Below are 27,076 nucleotides of genomic sequence, written 5' to 3'. Positions count from 1 at the left end.
TTGTGCGTGTGTGTGTGCGCGCACACACACACGCAAATGTAAAATTGTCAACTAGAGTAAGTATGCTAAAGGAGAGACATGCACTGCTGTGAAATGTGAGGCAATGGAACCCAACTCTGTTCCTTTTTAGCAAGGAGTTGTACAACCTGTTTTAGCCATAGCCTCACACTCAGGCAGTTGAAACATGGCAGCCTGCATCAAGGTGCCTTCTGGCTTTGACACTCTTGGGTTCTGAAGGTGTCCAGTTGCAATCATATGACCCAGTGGTGAGAGGTGAATGCAAGCCCCCTGTACCAGGCTTTCCTACTGACTGACCAATGAGCCCTGAAAACAAACTTTGGTGTTTAGTCCCCATGAAGCCCCCAGGAGAGAGTTTGCAACTTTTGTTGCAGAAACACTCAGCAGAAGTAGGCAATAGATCTCAATTCAATTTTCCCTTTCTATTTCCAACGAAGTAGACAACTCTTTGAAGCCCCTCTCACGTGTCCTGACTCCAAAGGAAATGGCTCGTACTGAACAGACATGACTGAAGATTTCTTTTATTTAGTTCATAAAGTGATGCTACAATAGAATCTCCATGACAACTGGCCCACATCCGAGGGACTGATTCTGATCTCGCAGCCTTCTGAAGGACCCTCTCACCTTGGCAGCAATCGTTTGTAGCTTGGTAAGAAAAGTGGTAGCCAGAGGAGCCATCTAGGCCACGCCTGAGCAAGGCTGCCATCAGATAACATCTCAAGATCTTAGTTCTCACGCCTTCGGCTAGCCAGAAGTGAGCAGGACAAGCAGAATCTTGGTCATGGGGCCAGATCACTTGTATTTTATTTGTTAACCAATAAATTCCTGACCAGTGTTGAATGAACTCCGAGGTATGACTAACTTCTCCCGGGATATCACTGGGAAAGTATGTCTGGAAAAGTTTCTTTTAGAGTATAATATTCCAACTTATTTCTGAATTGGTATTACATGCTGTCCTACCCAAAGAAAGGGAGATAGGCTCAATCAGTGGTTCTCAGATTCTTTGGGTGAAAAGACTGTCTTGCATGGGAAACTGCCACCAGACTGAATGGATGATGCTTTTGATCAATGAGAAGCCAAGGTGTGATAACTTAAGTGAAATATTCCTTCAAATCAGGAAACACAAACTAAAGCTGAGGCATCAGCAGCTGTGGGTGCAAGGTTATATTGTCAGAATTACCACAACTCTTAGCTCCCACCTGCATGTCTGTACCCACTCTCCTCCTATAGTGTCTCTCCTGTCATTTCAGGGAGTTCTCAGGGTCTCCCCATCACTGCCTCTGCTGCTCTCATAAAAACCCTGCTCTTCTGGTCTCTTCTAATAGAGTGCTGGCCAATCTTAGTGCTGCGGATGCTCAAGTGGCCCTCTGGTCTGAGCAGGACTGGGGCAGGGAGATTGGCTCTTGACACGATTCTACACATGCCCTGCACATTTAGGTCCAGGCTCTCCTGAAGTCTTTCATGAACACAGTTCCTTTAGCTTCCACCCTAACCCCACTCTCCACAGGTGGGGAACTCAAAACTGCTCAACAGCCTGATGGGAAGGGGTGGGTGTGGATACCGTCCCGTTCTTGCCATCCTCCTTGTGTTTATACAGCCAGAACTCCTCCTTCCCAGAGTCTCAGATCAAATAATATCAAAAGTGCTCTTTTCCCTTGGCCACAAAACAACCACAGTCCCTCCCTTGTGGCTGTATATTGAACTTACATGAAGGAGCCATTAGCCCACAGGTTTTGCAAATAGCAGTCCAGTCTGGGCTCAGTTAGGACCTCCTACTACACAAGGCAAGATGGCAGACATCAATCTTCCGTAATGGAGGCAGACATCTATAGATGGCTTGGAAGACTTACACTTACCTATCTGGAAAGCTATTTCCCCTGAGAGGCCTCCAGGTTTGTTCTGATTCCATGATCCGGGGTTCAAGAGCCTTTTTTCTTCCCTTACCCAGCGAAGACCTTTTGAATCTATGGTCAATTATTTAATTACTCATTTCTTCCTCCAGCAAGGCTAGTTGCGCACCTGTTTTCGTGACAGGGAGACAAAAAACAAGACTTTGTAAACACAGGGCTATGCTGTTTAAAATGGGAAGCTTCAAGAAAACAGAGGGAAGAGTAATTAACCTGATATTTCGCATACAAGGGGATGGCTGCAGGACAAGCTTACTCCTCTTGCAGCTGTTCATAAGGCACTGGCTCTGAACTGGAAAGGTAACGTGGCTTCTAGCTTCAGGGTTGGTAGAATTGTTTCATGTCAGCACAGTTTGCCACCAGCTGAAAGAGGGAGAGGCCTCCATGTGGGTGCTTCCCCCAGGCAGCCAGGGCACGAGAGGCGCGGTCCTGAGGCTCTGCTGCCCTCGTGGGGCCAGCCACTCTGCTGGGCTGTGGCGTCTTCACAAGGCTATTTCCCTAAACCGGTTTTCTCCTAGACCTGTTGGCTCCCACAGAGGGCCCACTCCTTTATCAAACCTCTCTTCCACTGTCTTCTCCTCCAAGTCCAGCTGTCAGGAGCAGCTGCTCTATCTCAGAATGAACATGCTCTCTCGAGCACGTCACCTGACTTGACCTCTCAAGTTTCTCTGCCACTATACATGCTCTGGGGCAGCTTGGTGTGGAGGCATACGCAAGGAATGTGAAATCAGAGGACTTGATTTAAATTTTGTTCTGCCGCTTAGCTAGCTGGGAGACATTGGGTAAATTATTTCATCAATTCTTTGAACTTTAATTTCCTTACCTTGATTTTTAAAAATATTATTTAATATATTTTTAAAAGAGATTTGTGGAGGATGCTTCCCTCCCACTCCTGCTTCCTCCCCGTGGACTGAGCTCCCTCAGGGTAACACTCCTCGGTGACGCCCCAGCGGAGGTGGAGTGACCTGTCTGATATGTGAGTCTGGGGTAGGAACCGGGCGTACCCACTCTGCCTTTCCTTTTTCTTTTCTTAATCTTTCAGGTGCAGCTTTCAAAGAGCACATGATCTCTTCTACAACTCCTGGGAACAGCTGAGCCACTGGTTTGGTTGTGGGGAAGTGGGACTTGCCTTGGTGTGGTTCTATCAATCATGGTGTTCAGTGCTCTGAAGCTCACTTCTCTGCAGCTACGATATACTCTCTAATCTCCAGTGTCGACTATGTCTGTAATAAAGACCGAACTTTGTTCTCTATCTGCTGAGTCCTCATTCTTATTTCTCAGTTGGTTCAGAATTCAGGTGGGGAATGGGAGCACTAGGTATTGGACACCCTGAAGATCCTCAACAAGGAAAAGGAAGAACCTCAAAAGTCACAAAAAGATGTTTAAGAGAAAGCATACCTCCTTCCATCCCTGCCCCTCAGTCCCTCAGTTACCAAGTTCCCCTCCCCAGGGGCAATCACTAAGACCAGTTAATGGTGTTTCTTTCAGAGACACACTAAATATATAAAAAAATAGGTGCTCCTACACGTTCTCTCTTGTACATGAATAGAGCATATGCAGAATTCTGTTCAGCAGCTTGCACTTTTCATTGAACAATACCTCTTGGAGATCTTTTTTTTCTTAGAACATAAATGAAGAGCTGCCTCCTTGTTTTTCATGGCCAAATCGTCCTCCACCAGCCAATCCCTTCTCCCTAGACATGGAGGGTTGTCTCAATCTTTCACTGCTTCAGAGAGTCGAGCATAATGGGTAAATGTGCAGTTCTGGAGCCAGCCTACCTGGGTTAGAGTCCCAGTGCCACTACTTACTAGCAGTGTGAACCTGGGCAAGTTATTTAACCTCTATGTGCCTCCATTTCTGTACCTAAAATGAGGAGAATAACTGTACCCTCCTAGTGTTTTCTGAGGATTCCGTGAATTCATGCCAAGCACTTAGAACGCTGCCTAGAGCATAAGCTCTAGCCAATTTAGTGAATGCTGTAATTAAAATTACTTAGGTGACTTTCCACATGTTTAAGCAGGATAAATTCTTAGAAAAAGAATTAAAAATGTGGTTAGTTATTGCCAAATTGCCTTCCATTGATAGTTGTATCCACTTATTCTCCCACCAGTAGTGCGTGTGTGTCTTGGTTCCCCCTAATCTTGCTCAAACAGTTTGTTAGCAAACTGTGAATTTTGCTAACCTTATTGATGGAAAATATTATCTAATTGGAGTTCTAATTACTATTTTTATTACGATGAGTGAAGTTGAATATCTCTTCATGTGCTTAAAAGCCATTTGTATTTCCTTTTCTGTGAATCACCCAACCTTATCCTTTGTCCCTTTTTTTTCCTATTGAGTTGTTTATTTTTTCCCTATTAATTTATAAGAGCTCTTAATATACTAAGAAAATTAGCCCTTTGTCTATGAGATGCTTGCAAATATTTCCCAAGCTTGTCATTTGTCTTTTGAACACAGTATTTCCTAAGTCAAGTTAATCAATCTTTTCTGGTTTCTGGTTTTGTGTCATACTTTCAAAGCCATGTTCCACTCTGAGATTATATTTAAAATTCTCCCATATTTTCTTCTAGTACTTTCATGGTTTTTTTACAGTTAAGTTTTTGACATATCTGGAGTCTATTTTGACATACGGAGTGAGGTATGAATCCAATTTTGTTTTCATTTATTTCAACCATTTATTGAATAAACCATTTTCCCCCAAATGATTTGATATGCCATCTTTATCATACTCTAAATTTCCTTATGTATTTTGGTCTATTTCTGGACTTTTTATTCTAGCCCATTGATTTGTTTATTCATACATCATTAACGTATTATTTTAATTCGTCATGCTTGATAAAACAGTACTTTTAGTTAGCGGCTAGGGCTAGCCTTCCCATATTACTTTTATGTATTTATTTATTTTTATGAATTTTCCTGGATTTGCTTTTTTGTTTATTGTTTACATAGGAATTTTAGAGTAATCTTGCTGAGTAAAAAATAATCTTATTGGTATTTTTACTGGGATCATCTATGGAAGTATCTGTTGGGATTTGGCGGGGGTGGGGATTAACATTTAGATTAATCTTGATTCCCATGTAATGTTGCTATGCATATCACTTAAGCTATAGCAAGGAGATGGACATCCACATTTGAATAGTGCTTTACACAATAGGGACTTGTTTTGGTGTAGGACTCTAGGATGTACAGAGTGCTTATATATATGATATCTTATTTATTCTCACACTAAGAGTTAGTTTTTATTAGTTCTGTTTTCAAGATGAAGGAATTAAAGCTTTAATAGTTTAACAAACTTGCCCAAATGAACGTAGCTAGTTAGAGGCAGAGGTTGAGACCTGTGCCCCAATCAATCCTGAACTTGAGTGTACCATCACCTCTGTGAGTCTTTTCTGGCTGTAGATGAGCTCTGGACTTTTGGCCCTGACCTCTGGAGGTAACACGGACAAATAAATGATGAAGAAGGAGCCAACATTGCAGAAGGTTTGCTTTTATTTGTAATTCTTGCTAGAGTGTTCATTTGGTTGACTCCTCTCAAGTTGATCAATGACACTGAGTGAGCACTCTTTGTGCCCTGAGCTCTGTACCACACACTTTGGAAGGGGACAAGGGGGGCAGTCTTAGCCCTCATGGGGCTAAGAGGCTGTCAGTCCAAGTGGGAGGGCCAGCAGTCTTTTCTCTAGCCAGGAAAAAGACTGACCCTCTGTCTTCAAAACTGCTGGCTAACACTGCCAGATCACACCCAAACAACTCCATCAGCAGTTTCTCCCAGATTGTGGCCCAAAATTTGTAAAAAGGGAAAGCGATGTATGAAGATGGAGCCGAGGTGAGAGGAACTGAATTCAAGCCTCATTGGAAAGGCAGGATGTATTTGTCACTTTAATTTGAGCGTAGACAATGGGGTCTGAGTGTGCAGAACGGTTTGCAGTCAAGCGATCTCTCTTTCCTTGCGAGTGTTTTAAAGTCATGCTGGCATAGGTGAGTGTCTCCTCTGGGACAGACGGAAGCTGCGGAGGAGGAAGGCAGAGGAATGAGTGAGTTCCATTTGGAAGAATGTGTCTCTTCATAAGCAAGTGCCTCTTTAGAAGTAACTTGAAAGATTTGGTCAGAGAATACCCAAAGAGATCAGAAGCACCCTCAAAAAAATCACTTGCTCAGTGTGCATAAAGCAATACCACTATTCTAGTCGATAAGGCATTGCATAGAGGGAAATGCCAACGGCAGCAGGCTCTAGTGTCCTGGAAACAGCATGGTCATCTTACCTTGGCTGGAGGATCTGAGTGAGGATCCAGAGCCCGGGGACTGGAGCAACCTGCCACAAGTGTCAGGATGAAAAGGGACAAGTCTCAACAATGAGGCCTGGAGGAATCAGAAGCCTCTCCCTTGAATCTTGGGTGAAGGGGTAGGGTGGGGAGAAGGTGTTGGAGGTGGGAACGGTGGAGGGTGAGGAGGGCAGGGAGACAAGTGGAGGGATTCAAGTCTTTGGTCTGCAGACAGAGTGGGCTATGCAGGTTTTATCCCCTCCCTCCAGTTATTCACACAAAGCTAACTCTATTTTCACTGGCAGAGAAAGAAGAGCCGTCCCATCTCTTGGAGACCACTTACGTTTTCTGTAGATCTTTATGATGAGGAAGACTAGGGCCATCAGCAGCAATGTCAGTAGAACCCCAGCAAAAAAGGCTAAGACCAAATGAAGTTCTTTGCTGTTTTGGCAAAGAAAGGAGTAGATGACCTGCTGGGCTTTTTGAAGGCTTTTCCTAAAGACGGAAGTGTAACCTCTCCAGCTTGCAGGTAAGCCCTGGAAACAGCGCTCACACTGGTTGTTAATTTTCACTCTTACCCACTGGTTTTCAACTTTTTACTTTCAGGTTCCAGTTCTGCTTAAGGCCTCAATGAAAGCTGTGGGCTCTCTCCCGCCTCAGAAAATGTTCATAGTCACACCCTGCCCCTCAGCTTATCCATACACTTGGAGGATTCATGAGTCTCTTGAGGCTCAGGGCACCCTAGGTTAAGAACTACAGTCTGAAGATAAAAAACTGATTTAGTTCTTCCACTCTTTCTGGTCCCTTCTCCCCAGGCCTCCCTCCCCAAGTCCATAAGGCAAAGCTGTCACCACAAAATCAAGTGCCATGTGGTCCCAGATGAAACTGGTGGGGGATGCTCACTCACTTGGGGTAGGCAGAGAGGCAAGGCGCGGAGGTCGTGGTTGGGGCTGCCGTGGAGTGGAGTTTGTCTATGAGAGAACAGAAAGAGGATTGGAGTATCTGCCATGTCTTGTGAATCTTTCCAGCTTAAGTGTCCCCGGGTGCCCACCCTATCCAAGCAACCAGTGGAGATTAATGCTGGGGCTACAATTCTGCAAAAGGAGAAAACATGTTTCTTAGATCCTGGGTCCTTTACCATGAAAAGTAGAACTGGAACCTAAGAAACAATTGGCTCCACAAATGAAAGAAGAGCCTGGTGTTTCTGTAGCCCCCTATGTCCCCAAAACATCTCAAATCTCTCCCTCAAAGATTTTAATAGGTTCCCTAGGGAGATATGTTCCCTCAGGCTTAAGCAGAGAATCTCAAGGCCAGGGAGCAGAGAACCACAAGTGAAACCCAGAATGAGCGTTTCCTAGAGTCCTTGGGAATCTGACCTTGGAAATTGCTGCCTTTTGTTTTGTTTATTCATTTGTTCATTGTTACAGGGCGGCTATCAACAGCGCCTAGCCAAAGGCAGCCGCAGTGAATGTTCCCCAGACTCACACCACAAATGAGGGCGGGGCAGTAAGGGAAGTGAACTGGAGTACCAGAACTAACCAGTTGGTCTAACAGCAAGCACAGACACACCCTTTACTGGAATTTGGAGGGTCAGGCAGTTCTCTCTGTTTTCCCTTGTTCACTCTTCTTGGTGTTGGAGTCTGTTCGTGGTAAAATCTGATTCTTCCAACTTCAGAAACGTTGTCCCCTTACAGCCCTTCAGCCCAGTTTCTGGTTCATTTTAACTCAGCAGTGAGGCAGGTAATGGTTGTGTCCTGAACTCACCAGGTTTGGAGTGACTTCTTCCCATGCTGTCTTCCCCTGAGAATAAACAAAAAGGTACCTCTTAGAAAGCTTGGAGGGAGAGGCAGTGGAGGGGGCCAGTCGTGATCTTGGTGTAGAAGAGTAACAATGAGAGAGAGGCAAGGCATGGGTGGGTGTTCTACTGAGGTCAGTGGGCATACACTTTACATGGTGTGGTTACCAAAGCTCAGCAGCCAGTCCTCAGCTTTGCAGGTCTGGAAATTTGATCTCATCAGGGCACCAAGAATTGACTGATTGCTCCAGAACTGACTCCCACCAGTCAACTCACGGGAAGCTGATGGATAAACTAGACTGACATATGGAACATGTTGGTATAATGAGTAGCATTCTAGCATCAGAACGTATAAGAAAGCCAATTAAAACAAGAATTTTGCTTGGTGAGCATTGAACGGAAGTAAGTTTGGGAGAAGATACATGGATGATTTTAATATTGAGTGTCCTCTAGGTCTGATGCCTCTGCCTCACTCTTCCCTGGAGGTGTTGAGAAAACTTGGACAAACTTGCCCTTGGAGGTTGTGGGAGATCAAGATTTGGCCACCCTGAAATCTGTCTCTTTACCTTGGTTGTTTTCTCTAGGGACATTTGACCTCCCCCACTAACTGCCTAAAGAATTTGACATGGTAGCTCCTTCCTGGAACAGATCTATCATGATGGCTGTAAAGATAACGTAGGGTAAATGTTACAATAGGAAAGGCACCAACAAGCCCCTCTTATCAGAAGTTCTGTCTCTCTGGCCACATTCTCTGGATGACCCTGCGAGGAGTTGCCAGACAATCATTTACATTTATAAGGGAAATCTCCATTTGTAAAGGTATCTCCCTCTCTGTATTGGGAAAAGGGGGGATGAGCTCATTTCTAGTGACTTATCAATGTGGAAGGTGAGGCCTTGGGGCTGCATAATAAACCTTACTCTTGTTTACTGTGCTTTAGTGGTAATCTCCTGTAACTGACTCCCCCCACCCCCAAAATCCTCCTTTGTCATTGGCTGAAAATGGTATTTAAGACGAGAATTTCTGCTATTGTGTTGAGAAACGCAGTGTCCCTGCTTTCTCCCATGTATACATATTATTAAACTTGGTATTATTTTCTCCTGCTAACCTGTCTCGTTAATTATTTGGCCAGCCATAAGAACCTTAAGGAAAAGGGCAGAGGGAGATTCTCCCTCTTCCCCCTACAAGGTCCTTCCTCTAGGCTCCATCAGACACGTCTATTCTGTTCTTATTTTTGCTTTTCGAGTCTGCCAATATCCTTGTCTAGCTATGGTTCTATTTGTTATGCTAAGCTTTATATCTTTTCCATTTTTTATTTATTTATTTGTACCAAAAAGTATAAAGTACTTACAAGCAGAAAAGCACAATCACCCAAACTCCCACTACCCACTGTTGATATTTTCGTGTATTTCCTTTTAGTTCTACTTCCATGAATTTTAATTCAAGATATTAATACAATGACATACAACACTGTATTTAGTTTAAGGTGTATAAATTAATGATGTGATATATGTATATATTGCAAAATGATTACCACAATAAGTTTAACATCCATCACCTCACAGAGTTACAAATTTTTTCTTTCTCCTGATGAGAACTTTTAAGATCTACTCTCTTAGCAACTTTCAAATGCACAATGCAGTATTATTAACTATAGTCACTATGCTATATATTACATCCCCAGGACTTATTTATCTTACAACTGGAAATTTCTACCTTTTGACCCCCTTTAACCATTTCCCCCACCCCCACCCCCGGCCTCTGGTAACCACTAATCTATTCTCTGTACTATGAGTTTGGTTTTTAAAGATTCCACATATAAATGAGATCATACAGTATTTGTGTGCCATGCATTTTTTTAGAAGCTAGTTGAGATATTTCTTCATATCTTCTTTTTTTTTAAGTTTTTTATCATAAGCATTCTCCCATGCCACTAAAAGCTTTCCATATGCATTTTTAGTGGTGATAGGTCTTTCTGTTATAAGCTATGTACTACAGCTTGCTTAACCAGTTCCCTGTTTGTTGATAAAAAAATTGGTTCCACTTTTATTTAACTAAAATAAAATAATAAATAAAAATAAAATAAACAAAACAATTTTAGGAGGCCACAATTTTACTTCATATTTAGGTAAACCCACGATAGGAACTTTCAGCTCTGCTATATCTGCTGTATTTTAAGGTAATTTATTTCGACAACAAATGCCATCAATTATTTATGTGTTTAATTGTTCAGTTCTCAAAACTGAATCAATTTCCAAGTCGGACATGGGGGAGGGTTGGGAGAAGGGCACCTCATTGCCATGCACCACTTACAACAGCAGCAGCAAGGTTATCAAGTGCCTTACAGTCAACCAAACTTTTTTAGATCGTATAATACAGGATAATAAGACAGGTGCCGACAGGGGAATCTGGTGAGAATTCTGAGCCATGAGAATAGGAAGCCCACTATCCACAGCAGAGTCAGTAGTAGTAACGATTTTTCTAGCACTTCTTTTTCATTTTCTAATTTAATAGTCAACAACGCTTTTTGTAGAGTACCATAAAAAACGTATATAGTATTTTTAAAATACTGAAATATGAAATTGAATATTTAAATTTTAAAATATTAAGATATGAAACTTCTACTAGGCCTTACCACTGGGGAAGTGGAAGAGGAGAAGATTGTAGGTTTCTGTAAAAATCTTAACCTGCACATCAGTGGCTCTGAATTTACAACTATGCCAAAGAAATGTTACCAAAGCCACCTTAAAAAAAAAGGTAGGCCACCCAACCCTGAAAGAAAAAACCATCACACAACACTACAGGACAATAGCTATTTACAGCTCCAGGCCAAGAAAAGCAGGAAATACATTTCCTTTTGAAAACAACGCTCCAAACATTTGGCAGTAGCATAAATTAAAATAGAAACAGTGCTATATATATTTTTTCACATTTTGTCCAGCACTTGAGAATTGTACTGTTTTCTATAAAATCCACCAACTAAATGCAGCCATTCAAATACAACCCTTCCCCCACCAAATAAAGTTAAAAAGAAAAAAATGATACAAACCACTAGAAATTAAGAAGTCATTTTCCTTTGGTGAATGATTATCTCATCTAGATTAAAAGCATGGGGTAAACGCATTTACCTTTTAAGAAAAAATCCAGTCACAAGATGCCATTGTCTTTTCAATTTGCTTCCGTTCTGACTCCTATTTTTCAGAAATGACGAAATGATTGTTGCCACCGCCACCATCAAGCTAAGTTACAATGATTTTATCTAAACTCGAGGGCATACTTCCTCTTTGAGGCTAACGCTATATATTTTCTAATCCCATAAGCAGAGAGCTTCTTTTGTATCTTTTGGCATACGAATGCCAGAACACAGTGGGATAAGACAAGTTTATTTCTTTTTGTGTGTGTGTGTGTGTGTGTGTGTGTGAGGAAGATTAGCCCTGAACTAACATCCGAAGCCAATCCTCCTCTTTTTGCTGAGGAAGATTGGCCCTGGTTTAACAACCGTGCCCATCTTCTTCTACTTTATATGGGATGCCACCACAGCGTGACTTGACAAGTGGTGCCTCAGTGCGCACCTGGGATCAGAGCCTGCAAACCCCAGGCCACCAAAGTGGAGGGAGCACACTTAAATGCTATACCACCAGGCCAGCCCTGACAAGTTTATTTCTAATTAAGTATTTCATGAGTATTTAACCACCATGCCAGATATTGTGGGGGTCACAGCAGTATGACATTATCATTGTTGTCAAGCATCTTATAGTCTCCTTTATTTTAACCACGGAGATGAGGTTGATCAAGAAAAATGGAGAGCGAACAGTGTTAAGAGTTAGGTGCCGGTTGTGTAGACTTTAAGTGTGTTAAAAGTATGGAGATCCTTTCAAAGGGAAGGCAAATCATTTACTTATAAACTTTTATCCATAAAATAATATTAATAAGCATACTCATTAAATAAACAAGATGGGCTATACAGTGGGCTAGGTGCTGTGGATTTTTCAGACAGCAAGGCAGCCCTCCTGCAGCCTACCGTCTAGCTGAGAAAAAAAATGACAAACAAGAAAACAACAGATTAATCATGGCTTGTGTTATGGGCCATGAAGGAGAGAAGCAGAGCGCCACGCCAGAGAGTAAATGATGGGAGAATGTGTTTAGATAAAATGGATGAACGGGGAAGGCCTGTTCACGGAGCAGCCGTACACACTGAGAACCAGAGCACAGGAGGAGCTGGTGAGGCGGAGAGCCCAGCCGAGGGGAAGACACTTTCAGGCAGAGCAACTCACAGGCCTGGAAGAAGGGAAAAGCCGGCAGAGCTGGTGAAACCAGGCAAGGCTTCGTGCAGGTAGACTCGGAGCATGGGTGGGGTTTGGAGGGAGGGGGAAGAAAGGGACTGCGTGAGGAGTGCCCCAGGCCCAGGACTGGCTGCTGGGGTTCAAGTGTCATATTTCTGGGATATCAGCATGGTTCAAGAGTGAGACATTTGTAAGGGGTGGGAAGTAGAAAATAGTTACAGAGACTTGAGCCAGATTGTGGAAGTCTTTAAAGCCAAGCAACATATATATTTTAAGTATTAATAAGGAACCACTGAAAGTTTTTGAACTGGGATGTAATCTGATAAACATGGCCTTTCAGAAGATTATACCACATCATATAAGATAAACTGTGGGTAGAGAAAGAGACAGGGAAACAAGCCAGGGGAGTCTGACAGTAGTTTAGGTATTGAATAAGAGTGTGAGCAGCAGGAATGGGGAGGAACCCAAAGGTTTAATAAGACTGGAAGTTACAAGACTTGGACCTGGATACAGCGAATGAAATGCAGGATGAATCAATGATTACTTCCAGGTTTTGAGTCTCGGTGGCTGAGAGAATTCAGTTTTCATTCACTCCAAAAATCATTTATTGAATATTTACTATGTGCCAAGTACTATTCTAAGTTCTGAGGACACAATGGTGAGCAAAACGTGGCCTTTTCCTACCTTCATGGGACCTTCAGACTAGTAAAAGAGGCCGTTACCACACAGGGAAATGGTAAATCATAGCAATTATATGTTCTGTGAAGGAGCAGAGCCCCTACTGTGTGCCTATGATACGGGGAACCAGGAAGGCTTCCTGGAGGAAGATGAGGCAAAATCTGAAGCGTGAGCTGGAGTTCCATCAGGCCTAGAGAGGGGGAATGATCAGGGAGAACAGAATATTAAAATTCAAAAGCTCTGTGCCAGAAAGGAGGGTAGGAAGTCCCCCCAAAAAGGCCAGTGTGACAATAGCCAAAAGAGCAAAGAAGTGTGTAAGGTGACGCTGGAGTGTTGGGGGAATGTGGAGCAGGGTGGGGATGAAGTTGAAGAGGCAGGAAGGGGCCAGTTCCCTCAGAGCTTTGTCTTTATTAAAAGAGAAGTGGGTTTATCTACACTAAAGGTATCTAAACAAGGGTGACGTGATCACACTTGCATTCTGAAACCATCACTAAAACTGAGGGAGAGAGAACAAATTGGAAGGCAACCAGAACAGATATGAAAAGACTGGTTGAGGGATTATTGCAGTGATCCTGTTGAGGGATAATAGTAACTTGGACTAGGGTGGTAGCAGCAGAGAGATGAAGAGATGTCAATGAATTTGAGAGATGATTAGGAGAGTGGGATCAAAAACAAGGGAGGATAAAAAGTCAAAGACTGTGATAAAAAATATCACCAACGGCAAAGGAGGAAGACGAGCCAGAGAAGGAAACAGCAGTAGTTCAAGGCTTAGAGTGAGGATTAATTAATTAGTCAGACATTTATTGAGCACCTGCTGTGACCCAAACACACTGCTAAGTTCTGGAGTAAATAAGCGTAGTGAAATGTTGTAGATGCTGTGTTAGACATCTGTACAGGATGGAGTGGGACCCAAAAGAGAAAGAACTGAGGCTCCACAATAAGGAGGGAGAGTGGGTGTCAACAAAAGCATCATAGAGATGATGTTTGAGTTGCGTCTTGAAAGATGAATCACATTTTCTAGGCAGACAGAGGAAGGAAGTGTATTCTAGGGAGAGGGACCACATGAGCAAAGGCATGCTTTGTCATGTTTGTTATATTTCACCATCGCTGGTGCTATAGGGAATGGATGGGGGCAGATGGGGAACGGAAGAGGAAAGGCTGGGGAGGAAGGGCAAGACCAGACGATGGAGGACTCTAAACAGACTTGACCTTAGAGGCAGTGGAGAGACTGCTGACGGGAAGTCACACGATCACATTTGGGTTTAGGCAACAGTGTGGGAGAAGCCAGCAGTTGGGAGTCCTTTAGTATTGGAGTGAGAAACAGAGATGATCTGATCAGAGGCAAGGCCATGGGGAAGAGGAGGTAGGACTGATAGGTGATGGATCTAGTTGTCTGTTAGTTGTGAGAGGAAGGTAAAGGAGAGAGGGGAGCTCAGGATAAAGCCCAGGTTTCTGCATTGTATCATTGATTAATAGTGAGAATATAGAAGAAGGGGGTGTAATATTGGGTATAAATAATGAGTTTACTTTTGGACACATTGAGTTTAGGGTGCCTGTGGAACATTCAGTTAGAAAGGTCAAGAGGGCAGTTGGATGCACAGGTCTGGGGTTCATGAAAGAGATCGAGATTGTGTAGTAGACAGTACTAGTTCTCAACCAGTCCTCTCCTTCTGGCGCAGAGCCTTACTGGTGGTTGGGTAGTGCCATGTGACAATCTCTGGCCACTGGACTATGAATCAAAGTGCTATATGTCCCTGTTAGTTGAAGCATTTAACTGCTGAATCAAGACCTCTTGTGACCCCTTCCCCTGGTACGGAGATTTTGTGATAAGAAAGTGAGGTTGAAAGTTTTAAAGCTGGATCGTTGAGTCATCATATGGAGGACAGGTACTCTGGAGGGTCACCTGGACCTGCAGGGGATTCTGGATGAGCAAGAAATAATAATTTTTTTTTTAATTTATTTATTTTTTCCCCCAAAGCCCCAGTAGATAGTTGTATGTCATAGCTGCACATCCTTCTAGTTGCTGTATGTGGGACACGGCCTCAGCATGGCTGGAGAAGCGGTGCTTCGGTGCGCGCCCGGGATCGAACCTGGGCCGCCAGCATCGGAGCGCGCACACTTAACTGCTAAGCCACAGGGCCGGCCCTGGATGAGCAAGAAATAAACTTTTCCATGTTACACTGCTGAGATTTTGGAATAGTTTCTTTTTTTTTTTTAAAGATTTTATTTATTTATTTTTTCCCCCAAAGCCCCAGTAGATACTTGTATGTCATAGCTGCACATCCTTCTAGTTGCTGTATGTGGGACGTGGCCTCAGTATGGCCAGAGAAGCGGTGCGTCGGTGCGCGCCCGGGATCCGAACCTGGGCCGCCAGTAGCAGAGCATGCGCACTTAACCCCTAAGCCACGGGGCCGGCCCTGAAATAGTTTCTTATCTCATTTAACCTAACCTATCCTGCCAAATACAATCTGAGAAATAGTTTAGGAAGTCATCAGCAGACACGTGACGGTAGGAGCCATTGGAATAGATAAGATAGTCCAGGTACAGTCTGTAGAATGAGAATAAAAATTCCTAGGATAGAACTCAGAGGGACACCAATATTTAAGAGGGAGGCAGAAAAAGTTGAGTCAGCTAAGGAAATTGAGAGGAAATATTTACAGCAGTAATAGCAAACATATGCTATTAGAAGCCCGGGAGGAAAGGAAGGAAGGAAAGGCTGTGCCCAGCAGTGCCAGATGCTGCTGAGAGAGGTCAAGTAAGATGCGGACTGGAAAGAGTTGATTGGATTTAGAAATGAGACCATAATCTCTTTTGATAAAGCAGCTTGGGTGTGTGGTGGCAGTGGTGGGAAATAAGACTTCAGTGGGTTGAAGAATGAATGGAAATCCCAAGACACACAGTAGATTAGATCTTTAAAGAGATCTTGTTGTTAAAGAACACCAACACATGCTGGATAAAACATTTTAAACACCATCATTTAAAAATGTTTGGTGGACCTAGATGTTAGAAATCCTCAAAGGTCAGAAAGGAAGAGAGTTGAGTGAGACCTGGAGCTGGTGTTTGCTCTGGGAACAGCCACCAATTTTGGGGGATCTGGAGCCTGGGTCTAAAGGCCTAGTATGAGGTCAGGAAACCAAGTCTAAAGCTTGCACAAAGGTGGGAATTTGGATGGGAACTCCTGAAAGGGGACCCACAGTGGGTGAACTAGGGAAAAAACCAGGCCACAGATGGAAATGGTACGGATCCTTGCTGTATCAGTTTTCTGTTGCAGCATAACAAATTATCAAAAATGTTGAGGCTTGAAACAGTACCATTTATTATTTCATGGTTTCTATGGGTTAGAGGCTTGGGCACAGCTTAACAGGGTTCTCTGCTTCAGGGTCTCACCAGGCTGCAGTCCAGGTATTGGCTGGGGCCTTGGTTTCATCAGACGCTTGACTAGGGAAGACTCCCTTCCAAACTCCTTCTATTTATTGGACATATTCATTCCCTTTTGGCTGTGTGGCTGAGGGTCCCAGCTTCTTACTGGCTGTCAGCTGGAGTCTGTCCTCAGGTCCTAGAAGCTGCCTGCAGCTCCCTGCCATGTGGCCCTGTCCATAGGAAGATCACAACATGGCAGTTTGCTTCCTCAAGACAAACTTATACAATGTCTCATACAATGTAAAGCAGTGATGGGAATGACAGCTCATCACCTTTGCCATATAAAGTAACCTAATCAAGGGAGTGGCAACCCATCACCTTTGTGATGTTCTATTGATTAGATGCAAGTCCCAGATTCCACCTGTGCTCAGGGGAGGAGATTATACTGGGAATAACACCAGGGGATGGATGCTGTGGGACAGTGTAGAATCCTGCCTGTCACACTTGCTTTTCCCAATCTTGGCTCTGGGTAAAGGTGGACAAAGAGAAAAACAAAACAAAACAACTTTTCCTTGAGGATTCCTAACCACAAACCCAGCTTTAGGAGGTTTGGGGCCAGACTTCACACTCTCTCGGGTAACCTCAAAAATACCAAGTTTAAACTGGTTTTAATTTAAATTGGTTCTAGTTTGGTAATGCCCCAGGACTCTGACTGAAGAAAATGCAAGTTATCTGTGGAAGAATGCACCCTCTACCAGGTGTCAACGACTTCTACAAAGTTCCAATAAAAATGAACTAACAACAGAAAATCACAAAAACATAAAGGGTAAGTAAGCCATCATGAGAGAGACAGCAGACGTAACAAACCGCAAAGGCCAGAAACGAAGACCTGGAAAGACTGTAGGTATAGAAATAAGCAGATCCAGAATGTAAAATAAGAATGTTTAATGTTTTTAAGTAAATCAAGTGGATACTGAAATGTAATGAAGGAATAAGAAAGCAACAAAATAGCCAGGCAGATTTGAAAAAGAATAAATAGAATGTAAAGAAATTAAAACTATAATAATTGAAATTAGAAACACAATGGTTGGGATAAACACTAAGCTAGAAACATTTGAAGAGGGAATTAGTGGATTAGAACTATAATAGAGAGACAAGGAGATAAAAACATGAAAGAGAGCTTAAGAGGCATATTAAAACTTGTAGAGTAACCATTATAAGAATAGAGAGAAAATATGTAACTCAAACTAGTAGAGGAAATAAATCTTTGAAATTAGAATAAAATAGTCAACCTAAAAGAATGAAAGAAAAAAGAAACAGAATGGGTAGCAAAAACAGCAAGTATGAAATATGTTAGTGGGAGTGAATCCGAATATAACAGTAATTTCTAATTACAATAAATGAAAATGGACTACATTCTCTGATTAAGTCAAAGATTGCCAGATTGAATAAAAAAAAATCTCTTAAAGAGACAAAAAGGTTGAAAGAAAAAGGGTGGAAAAAGTTACACCAGGAAAATGTTAACCACAAGATAACTGCTATATTCATATCAGGCAAAGTACATTCATGTAAAAACCATTAGTAAACAAAAAAAATCATCATTACATATTGATAAAAACTTTAATTCGCCAGGAAGATTTAACAGTTCTAAACTTGTTTGCATCTAGTTTCCGAAGCTACAAGTTTATAAAGCAAAATCGACAGGACTACAAAGAAAACTTAAGAGATCTACTACCAAATTATGAGATTTTAGCATACCTTCCTTAGTAATCAGTAAATTAGACAAAATATTATAGATATATAGATTTGTGTAATACAGTAAGATTAATCTAATTAACCTATAGAAAACCCTGCATACATTATCTGGTGTGTACACGCTCTTTTGAAGCACCTCTAAAACATAAGAATTAAACACTGCAGGCCAGTGTCGGTAAACATTTTCTGTAGAGAGCCGGATAGTAGAGGTTTTAGGCTTGTGGACCACATGGTCTCGGATGTAGCTGCTTAGCTCTGCAGATGCAGTGAGAAAGCAGCCACAGACAACGTGTAATTGAAGAAGTGTAGATGTGTTCCATTACAACTTTCCTCGTGGACAATGAAATTTGAAACACACAAATTTTACGTGTCACGAAACATTGTTCTTTCAATTTTTTTCAACCATTTAAAATGTAAAAATCATGCTTAGCTTGTAGGCTGCACAAAAACAGGCAGCAGGCCAGATTCAGCTCATGGGTCGTAGTTTGCTGACCTCTGTTTTTTCTCAATTGCAAAATATATGTACATATTTTCAACTGTCTTTTCGTTATTAACTTTTAACCCTAATAGCTCTGTAATCAGCAAAAGTATTCTGCACGATTTCAATCTTTTAAATCTGTTGAGGCATGCATTATGTATATTATGTGGTCAATTTTTGTAAATTATTTCACATGTGCTTGAGAAGAACGTGTATCCTGCAGTTATTGGGAGCACTGTTCTATATCTCTCCATGAGGTCAAGTTGGTTGCGTTGTTCAAATTCTGTATCCTTACTGCTTACTGACTTTTTAGTTACGGATGTGATTATGAATTTGTCTATTTCTACATATAAATATTTTAATCTCCAGAGATTTTATATTTACACTTAAAATGTTCATTTAGATTTACTCACATATTTAACAGCTATGTAGTTCTTTATTTTTTCCTCTTTTTCTGGCATTTTCTGTGGGATCATTTTCCTTGTCTTAAGACAAGAACTTTTAAGAATGTCTTTTAATGAGTGCTTGTTGCTAACTCATTTTCCGTTCTCTCAAAATCTTTCTCTTTCATTCTTAAGATATTTTTGCTTTTACAGAGTTCTCTTCAGGTATTTTCCCCCCACACTTTGACCATTTCGTTTCACTGTCTTCTGGCCATAAGCTCTTTAGAAATCGCCCCTGCCTCATTTTCTCTTGGACTCCTAGTCAATATTTACACCTTATTATATCTTCGATGTCCTACTCTCCCGTTTGCGTTTTTCATCTTTTTTCTCTTCTTTATTCTGCATATACTTTTTTAAGTTGTTTCCAGTTCATAATTGCTCCTTTCATCTTTGTCTAATCTGCTATTAAAACTGGCCAATTGAGTTAATTTCTAGTATTTTTTCAGTTCTAGAATTTATATTTTTCAAATTGGTTGTTTCTTTTAAAAGAGCTTCTGGTTCCCTGTCAACATTTTCAAGCTTGACTTTTATCTCCTTTAACACAATAAGCATAAGTAGTTTATGGTCTATTTCTGTTCTTTCATCTAGTTCTTACTCATAGTATCTTAGCTCCTAATTATCTGATTACCTTTTACTGTGTTGTGTAATTGGGTTTGAAAAATCATTTGAAGAGCGAATGCAAGACTAGGATCATATTGTCTTCCTCCAAACAAGGTTTCTTTTACTGCTTTTGCCAGGCACCTGGGGGCACCAGCAATCCGGGATCACCTTGATCCAAGTTCAGAGCCTGAGTTTTTACTGGGTCATCTGCTCACAGCATGATGCCATCCATGTGAGGGCTGGTTATTTCTGTCTTCACCTTTCTTCCTAGAGTGTAGCTGACTATGTGTGTGGTGGTGGTGGTAGGCAGTGGTGATGGTTTACTAGAGTCTCCATCTTCAACAGGTCCTGGACTCCATCTTTTGTTCCTCTAGCTCCGTGAAGCCACCGAAAACCAAGCTTAGTCTCTTAGTCATCTCTTTCAGATTGGCAAATGCTCCCAGAGCAAAGGTGGTCCTGAGTGCTAAACACACCTCTCTGAATTTCCCTCTGTCTCTCAGTTCTTGGCCTGATGATTTCTCATTATCTCTTGGTGCTTTAATATTCTTAAGATATGTTTTAAATTTCACCCACATGTCAAAAATTTCTTCAGTTGGAGAGTTGGTCCAAACTACCTAGTCTATAATTACTGAAAGCAAATGTTACAAGATTTTGCATCAAAATTTCATTTTAACCCCAACAAGAAAGTTACAAGAATCTGAATCTTAATTTTATTTCTCACTCCAACAACAAACAGAAAATTTAATTTTAAGCTAGGTACATTTTATAATACTAATTAATACAAAGTTTTTAGAATAAATCTTACAAAAGAGGTACAGGATCTTAACAGAGAAGATTAAAAAATTCTAATTAAAAACACTTAAGGCCTAATAAATGGAAAACATAATCCCTAATTTAATTACTTTCTCTGGTGTCATTTATCTCATTCCTCTATCACTTGCATTTCCTGGAAACTAGAATTTACATCTTAAATCTTAGACTTGGGCCGGCCCCGTGGCTTAGCGGTTAAGTGCGTGCGCTCTGCTGCTGGCGGCCCGGGTTCGGATCCCGGGCGCGCACCGACGCACCACTTCTCCGGTCATGCTGAGGCCGCGTCCCACATACAGCAACTAGAAGGATGTACAGCTGACATACAACTATCTACTGGGGCTTTGGTGGAAAAATAAATAAATAAATAAAATTATTAAAAAAAAAAAATCTTGATAGACTCAAGTTAAATATTTTTGGCTAGATTACATCATAGGTGATATTGTCTACTTCATATTTTATCACATCAGGAAACATACCTGGTTATCCCTCTATGAGTGATGCTAAGAATAACCATTGAACTAGGGTGATTGACCACTTGATTGGAATGATCTTCAGATTATTAGTTATCATTGACAAGAAATTATTTTTATGGTCATTATAAAATTTATAACAAAAATAAATAGTCTAACATTTCCTTTTTCTTTGACAAGTGTAACCCATTTCTTTTGCTAATAAAAAAAATACTTCAAATTCAATTGCGCTTTTCCTTATTATGTATTTAAAAAATAATTGTGATACTCTAATTTGCAGATTGCACAACCAATCACCACGCAGCCAGTGTGTAAGTACTAAATCACACTCACCAGAGAGATATAAATTTTTGATATTTGAAGGGAGAGATTTGGGGCTGTAGTCTGGAGTTTTGCCTCTGGGACCTGCTCAACTTAGCACCTCCTTCTCACTCCTGACTGGCTTCACTTTGGGTTGTGACACCACGCTCCTTGGGCACAGCAAACAAACTTGTCCAGCACATCCACAGGCCCCTTGTCCAACGGGAGCAGCATGCACTCTACACCTGGCTGCTACAGTAATGTCCAGGTGGCAGAGCATTGTCTTGGCTACTCACAGCACATTGCAGTTGTTGCGGTGAGGGCAGGAGTCACTCATCCGGCTCCCTGGTTCTGGGGACTGTGGGGCATGCTGTCAGTCTCTGCTCGGATCAGGTGGCCTTATAAGGAGCCTCAGATGAAGCTGTTCGCAGCCGGAAGTGACTGGCCTGAGGGCTGACAGCCTCCTGTCTAGCCTGGCTGCCCCACGGATTGAAGAGAGTAGTATCTCATGGCATACATGCCATTCGCAGCAACCTGTTTGGGAAGCTCTAACCTTGTGCAAAGCCTCTGAGCTGGGAAAGCTTAGCTGTTTGAGGAACAGCAAGAAAAATGTGGCCAAAGCAGAATGAACAGGGAGAGTGGTAGATGAGGTCAGAGGAGGTTGCTGAGGACCAGACCATACAGTATCGTGTAAACTACGGTAAGGATTAGATTCTATTCTAAGTGTGATGGGGCGTTAGAAGGTTTTATTCAGGGGAGTGATGTGATTCGATTTAGACTTTTTTTTTTTCGGTGAGGAAGATTAGCCCTGAGCTAACATCTGTTGCCTATCCTCCTCTTTTTGCTGAGAAAGATTGGCCCTGGGCTAACGTCTGTGCCCATCTTCCTCACTTTATACGTGGGACGCCTGCCACAGCATGGCTTGATGAGCAGTGCGTAGGTCTGCGCCCAGGATCCGAACCTGTGAACCCCAGGCTGCTGAAGTGGAGTGCGCGAACTTAACCACTACGCCACCGGGCCAGCCCCACGACTTAGATTTTATAAAGCTCACTTTGGCTGCACAGAATTGTTAAAAGGGGTGCAAGAATGACAACAGATAATTGTAGTAGTCCAAGTGAAACATGGCAGCTTGGATTAGGCAGTGGTAGAAGTGGACAGATTTGTGATAAGTTTTGAGAGTGGAGGCAACAGGACTTGCTGTTGCATTGTGCAGAAGCTAAAGGGACTACGGTTGACTCCTAGGTTGTGGGTTGAGCAATTTGGGTGAATGGTGGTGTCATTACCTGAGATGGAGAAGACTAAGGGAAGAGCAAGCTGGGGGTGGAGATGAAGAGATCTGTTTTGGACTTAAGTTTGAGATGCCTTTAAGACATGCAAGTAGGGGTGTAGACATACAAGTTAGCATCCCCCCTCCCACAGAAGGCCTTTACTTCTATCTGTGCTCTGGATCTTACCATCTCCTGCCTTCTCAGGAATCTTACTCTATCAATTATCCTCTCACTCTCTCATATCAACTTCTCCCTTTCTGCTTTTCTTTTCCAAAGCATTTAAACATGTTCAAGCCACTGCCATTCAAAAATAAAAACATACAAAAGTCCCCCAAACTCTTCCCCTTTACCTCACATATCCACCTTGATCATCGTCTTTATTTTTCTACTCCTCTTTATAGCCATACTTCTGAACCAAATGCTCCCACTAAGAGCAGCAATGACCTTTCTGTTGTTGAGTCAAATGGGCACGACTTGGCTCTTATCTTATTTGACCTCTTAGCATGTTTCCAACTCAGACTTTCTTCCTTTGCTGGGGCACCACGCTCCTTGTCTTCCTCCCACCTCTCTGAGCCTTCCTCATCAGTCTCCTTTGCCTGCTTGATCTCCGCCTAATCTGAGACAGCCTCCTCTTCTCAATCTATACTATGTCCTAGGTTATTGCATCCATTCCCCAGACCTAATTTACTATCTATAAACTGATACCTTAATTTATGTTTGTAACCATAACTTTTACCAGAGCTTAAGCTCATTTCCATGTCACCATACGGCCATCTAATTCACTCATATTCAATACTAGTCAATATTCAATATTGAATTCATACTCAATAATATTCATATTCAATGATATTCAATACTGATATTCAATAATAAAACTGAATGCAGTACCTTCTCCCTTGAAATTTGCTTCTTCTCATCTATTCTCTACTTCAATTAACAGTACCACCACAAGCCAGAAACCTAGGAGACAATTCACACGCTTCTCTGCGTCTCACACTCCACTCTCCTCCTATCTAGTAAGCAAGTCTTGTCAATTCAAGCTCTAAAATCTATGTCAAGTCCACTTCCCTTTCTCATTATCACTATTCTCTCTCAAGCCACCATCAGCTCGCATCTACCCTACTCTGATAGCTTCTTGACTGCTCTTGCCACCCACTCTTACTGTCTCCTATTGTCTTCTAGGAGTCAGAGTTGTAAGAAAACACAACAAAACATAAAGATGAATAAGCGACAGAGACTGTATGTGGACTGCAAGGTCTAAACTATTATTATCTGGCCCTTTAGAGGAAGAGTTTGCTGACCGCTGTTTTAATACATTATCTGTATTTTCCTGTGCTTAAAATCTTTTTAATGGCTTCTCATTCTTTTAAGAAACAAAGTTCTTTAATATGGACAGAAAGGCCATAAACGTTCATATCTGGACGATATACTCCTCCAGCATTATCTTCTGCTACTCTCCACTTCCCTTTCTCTGTTCTAGTTGTTTTTCAAGGTGCCATCCTCTTTCTCATCTCATGGTGTTTGCATAAGCTGTTCCCTGTTTTATCATCTCTCTATCCTTCAGAAAACAATTTAAACATAATTGTTTCAGAAGACCTTTTATGATCTCCTATACTATTCAGTTCACTTATTATATGTGCCCCTATCACCCCACAGTTTTAACATTAGGAACACATACCGTCCAACATTTAGACTGTAAGCTCTGTAGACAGATACCATGTCTTACGAACCCTAGTTTTGAGCCATGCCTGACACACAGTGGGCTTTTTATAAATGATTGTTGAATGAGCTTCCTGTTCCCCCATTGAAAAACTTCATTCTTTCAAGGTCCATCCTTACCTTTCTAGTTTCAATGGAATAAGTTTCCCTTCTGTTGGAGGCTAATTCCTCCACTCGTCATCTGAATCTCATTCTCTCACTTAAGGATTTTACTACATCTATCATCCTTCTCTGTTACCTTTTCACCCTCTTCTTCCTTCTATTGGTGTTTTCTTCATAGTTATTGTTTTTTCAAGCCTCTTTCACCTTAAAACAATATTCCCCTGAGCCAGCCTTTGGCTCCCTCTAGTTACCATGTCATATCTACTGGGGTGAGCAGTGTTCCGGAAATTATTCTACATAGGTCTATTTCCTCACCACCTTTCAATCCTTTACCACCACTGTAATCTATCTTCTCTCCCTGCCATTCAACCAGAACTACTCTAAGAAGGGCCACCAAAGGCCTTCAAGCTATTAACTCTAATGAGCACTTTCAGTCCTCTTAATGTCCCTGAAAAATTGGCTCTTCCTACTTGAAACTCTCCTCTCTTGATTTTATGACTCTACTCTCCTGCTTTTCCTCTAATGACTGGCCATTCCCTCTTTTGTAGAATCCTCTTTCTCTGTCATTCCTCAAACACTGATGTTCCTTCACGGCTCTATACTTAGCCCTATTCTCTTTCCCAAGATATGGTTCCTCCTGTATTCCAAATCACAGTGAAGAGCACCTCCCTTTTTCTTCTCACTCAAGCAAGAAACCTGTGACTCAACTTGATTCTTCCCTCCTCCCATCTTCTCAAGTCTCAAGTCCTACTAACGTTTCCTTTAGTCTTCCTCACCAATTCCTTCCTTTTTATCCTCACTGCCATGGCCTTTAGTTAAGGTCTTCAACGTCTTTTAGCTAGAATGACGCAACAGCCTAACTAGCTTTGCCTCTCTCCAAACCGTCCTCTAGTGTTGCTAGTGATTTTTCTGAAACAAAAATCTAGCCATCTTCCTCTGCTTAAAACCTTTTAGTGGCTTCCCTGTCCTCAGAACAAAATCCAACTTCCAAGCCCAGCATTTAGGGCTAATATAACTCCCTACTATTTCTATTTCACTCTTCATTTGTGAGAGTTTTAAATGTTACACTCCCCTACATGGGATTCTCTACAATCATAAAGGCTGCTCCATCTTCCTGGACTCTAATCCCCGACACTCTTTTGGCTAACTTCTTTCAAATGCCAGCTCAGACGTTGTTTCTCTTCTTACCCATGAGTCACCTTTCTGCTCTCTCCATGTTTTACTAGATGCTTTCACTGATTTCTTGGGGCTAGAATTTTTGCTTTAAGTATTACTCATTCAGGTTAACATTTATTAATAGGATAGTTATTGTGGTGGTTCATAATGTGTCAACTTGGTTAAGCTGAACTACATCTTCCAGTAAACTCGTCCCTGGATGTTCTGGTTAGAATAAGCCACAAGGGATTCTTGAGTCATTTTAGAGGGCAGATGTGAAGCAGCAACTATTTTGTCTCTCATACATGTTGTTGCTGATCTGTTGGCTCACCAGTAGTAGACGGGCCTGCAACTTCCCCACCTTTCCCTGGATCGTCCTTTAGCTTCTCTAACCTTTTGACTAGGTGTGTGTGATGAAGCGGCTGGGGTTATGTAGGATGGTCATACCATTAGGGTCAGAGTAATAAAAACTGACAAGGGTTTCAGTCTGTGCCTGTGATTTCCACTCATTCCTAGCCTCTCCCACTTCACATCCACCTTCCCTTCCTAACTACCTGCTCCACGGACTTCAAGCTCCTGCATCAGAAACAAAGATACCAGCCTTAGAGACTGCTTATCCAGCTCCATGACAGCATAAAGCCAATTCCCTTATTATATAAACTCGTATCCTCAGAGTTCTGCTTCTCTGATTGAACCCTGACTGATATAGTTATATACAAGGGAAATCATGAGGCTGGTAAGACTACCTAAAATGGTGCTTGCCATTATATTCTCAAAGCACCTTGTGCTCAAGTCTGTATTATATCACATATTCTTACTGCCTTTCTAGTAGATTTTTAACTCTTTGAGGTAGAGACTTTCATCTCTGTATGACCAGTGCAGGATGGTGCTTAGCACAAACTAGGTGTTTATAATTCTTTATTAAATGAATAATTTGGAACACCTCTGCTGACCCTATCAAAATCTCTTTAAGTAACAATAAAGATGTCAATCTGATTTCTATGTTAGACAAATACATCAGCCATCAATAAATAATGACTCAAATGATTGTTACATAAATTACAGTCCTAGGAAGTCAATGAAAATAGCAATTACCCATATGGTACATATTTTCAAAAATTTCCTATTATGTAAGTTGTCCATTTGTGTACAAATAAATCCTTACACAAGTACAGGAGAATTAAATGCAGACAAACCTATGCAAGGGCAGAATTTTCTGATTTATCTGCTGGATTCTAAAGAGTGGTTTTATGACACATTAAGCCCATAATATTTTCTATAGACATACTTCTAAAATGATGATAAAGTCAATGATATGATTTGATATACAATATTTCTGTTATTTTAAGAATAATAAAAAGTTTTAAATTTCCCATAACTTATTAGTTAGCCAGAAATAGCTTACCTCTAATAGTCTTATAACCAAGATTATCAGTTCAATGATATCTTTAATTTTTACACAATTGACAAATGTTGACACAATATTTCAGAAAATTATGCAACTTAAAAAACCTTGTTTCAACTATCACTTTATTGCAAGATGGTAGAATTAATTATAAATTTAAACTATAACTTGGTAATCTTTAGTGAGGCACCAAATTTAATTAAAAGCAAATAGCTTATTCAAAAGTGATCATGGAACAACTCAAAATGCAGAGCAAGAAGGATGAGAAACATC

The 27,076-nt window shown here is 41.5% G+C and overlaps 2 protein-coding genes across 2 annotated transcripts in view; one reads left to right on the top strand and one right to left on the bottom strand.

Moving 5' to 3' along the window:
• Positions 1-526, top strand: part of TMIGD3 (transmembrane and immunoglobulin domain containing 3) — a 70,489-nt gene extending 69,963 nt beyond the window's left edge. Inside the window, 1 exon segment of the mRNA XM_058536082.1 lies at positions 456-526. Coding sequence (XP_058392065.1) covers positions 456-526 — 71 coding nt within the window.
• A 4,650-nt stretch (positions 527-5,176) lies between these two features.
• On the bottom strand, positions 5,177-11,304 carry C4H1orf162 (chromosome 4 C1orf162 homolog). The gene is made up of 6 exons (XM_058538783.1): positions 11,106-11,304; positions 7,949-7,984; positions 7,092-7,155; positions 6,528-6,625; positions 6,185-6,234; positions 5,177-5,929 (listed from the first exon to the last, which is right to left on the bottom strand). The coding sequence occupies exons 2-6, from the start codon at positions 7,971-7,973 to the stop codon at positions 5,765-5,767; spliced, it is 402 nt and encodes a 133-aa protein (XP_058394766.1). The 5' UTR covers positions 7,974-7,984; positions 11,106-11,304; the 3' UTR covers positions 5,177-5,764.
• Positions 11,305-27,076: the final 15,772 nt, after the last annotated feature.

This window comes from Diceros bicornis, chromosome 4 (genome assembly GCF_020826845.1).
Source record: "Diceros bicornis minor isolate mBicDic1 chromosome 4, mDicBic1.mat.cur, whole genome shotgun sequence".
Classification (NCBI taxonomy): Eukaryota; Metazoa; Chordata; class Mammalia; order Perissodactyla; family Rhinocerotidae; genus Diceros; species Diceros bicornis.
Note: the sequence above shows the minus strand (reverse complement) of the source record. Positions and strands in the feature narration are given on the sequence as shown.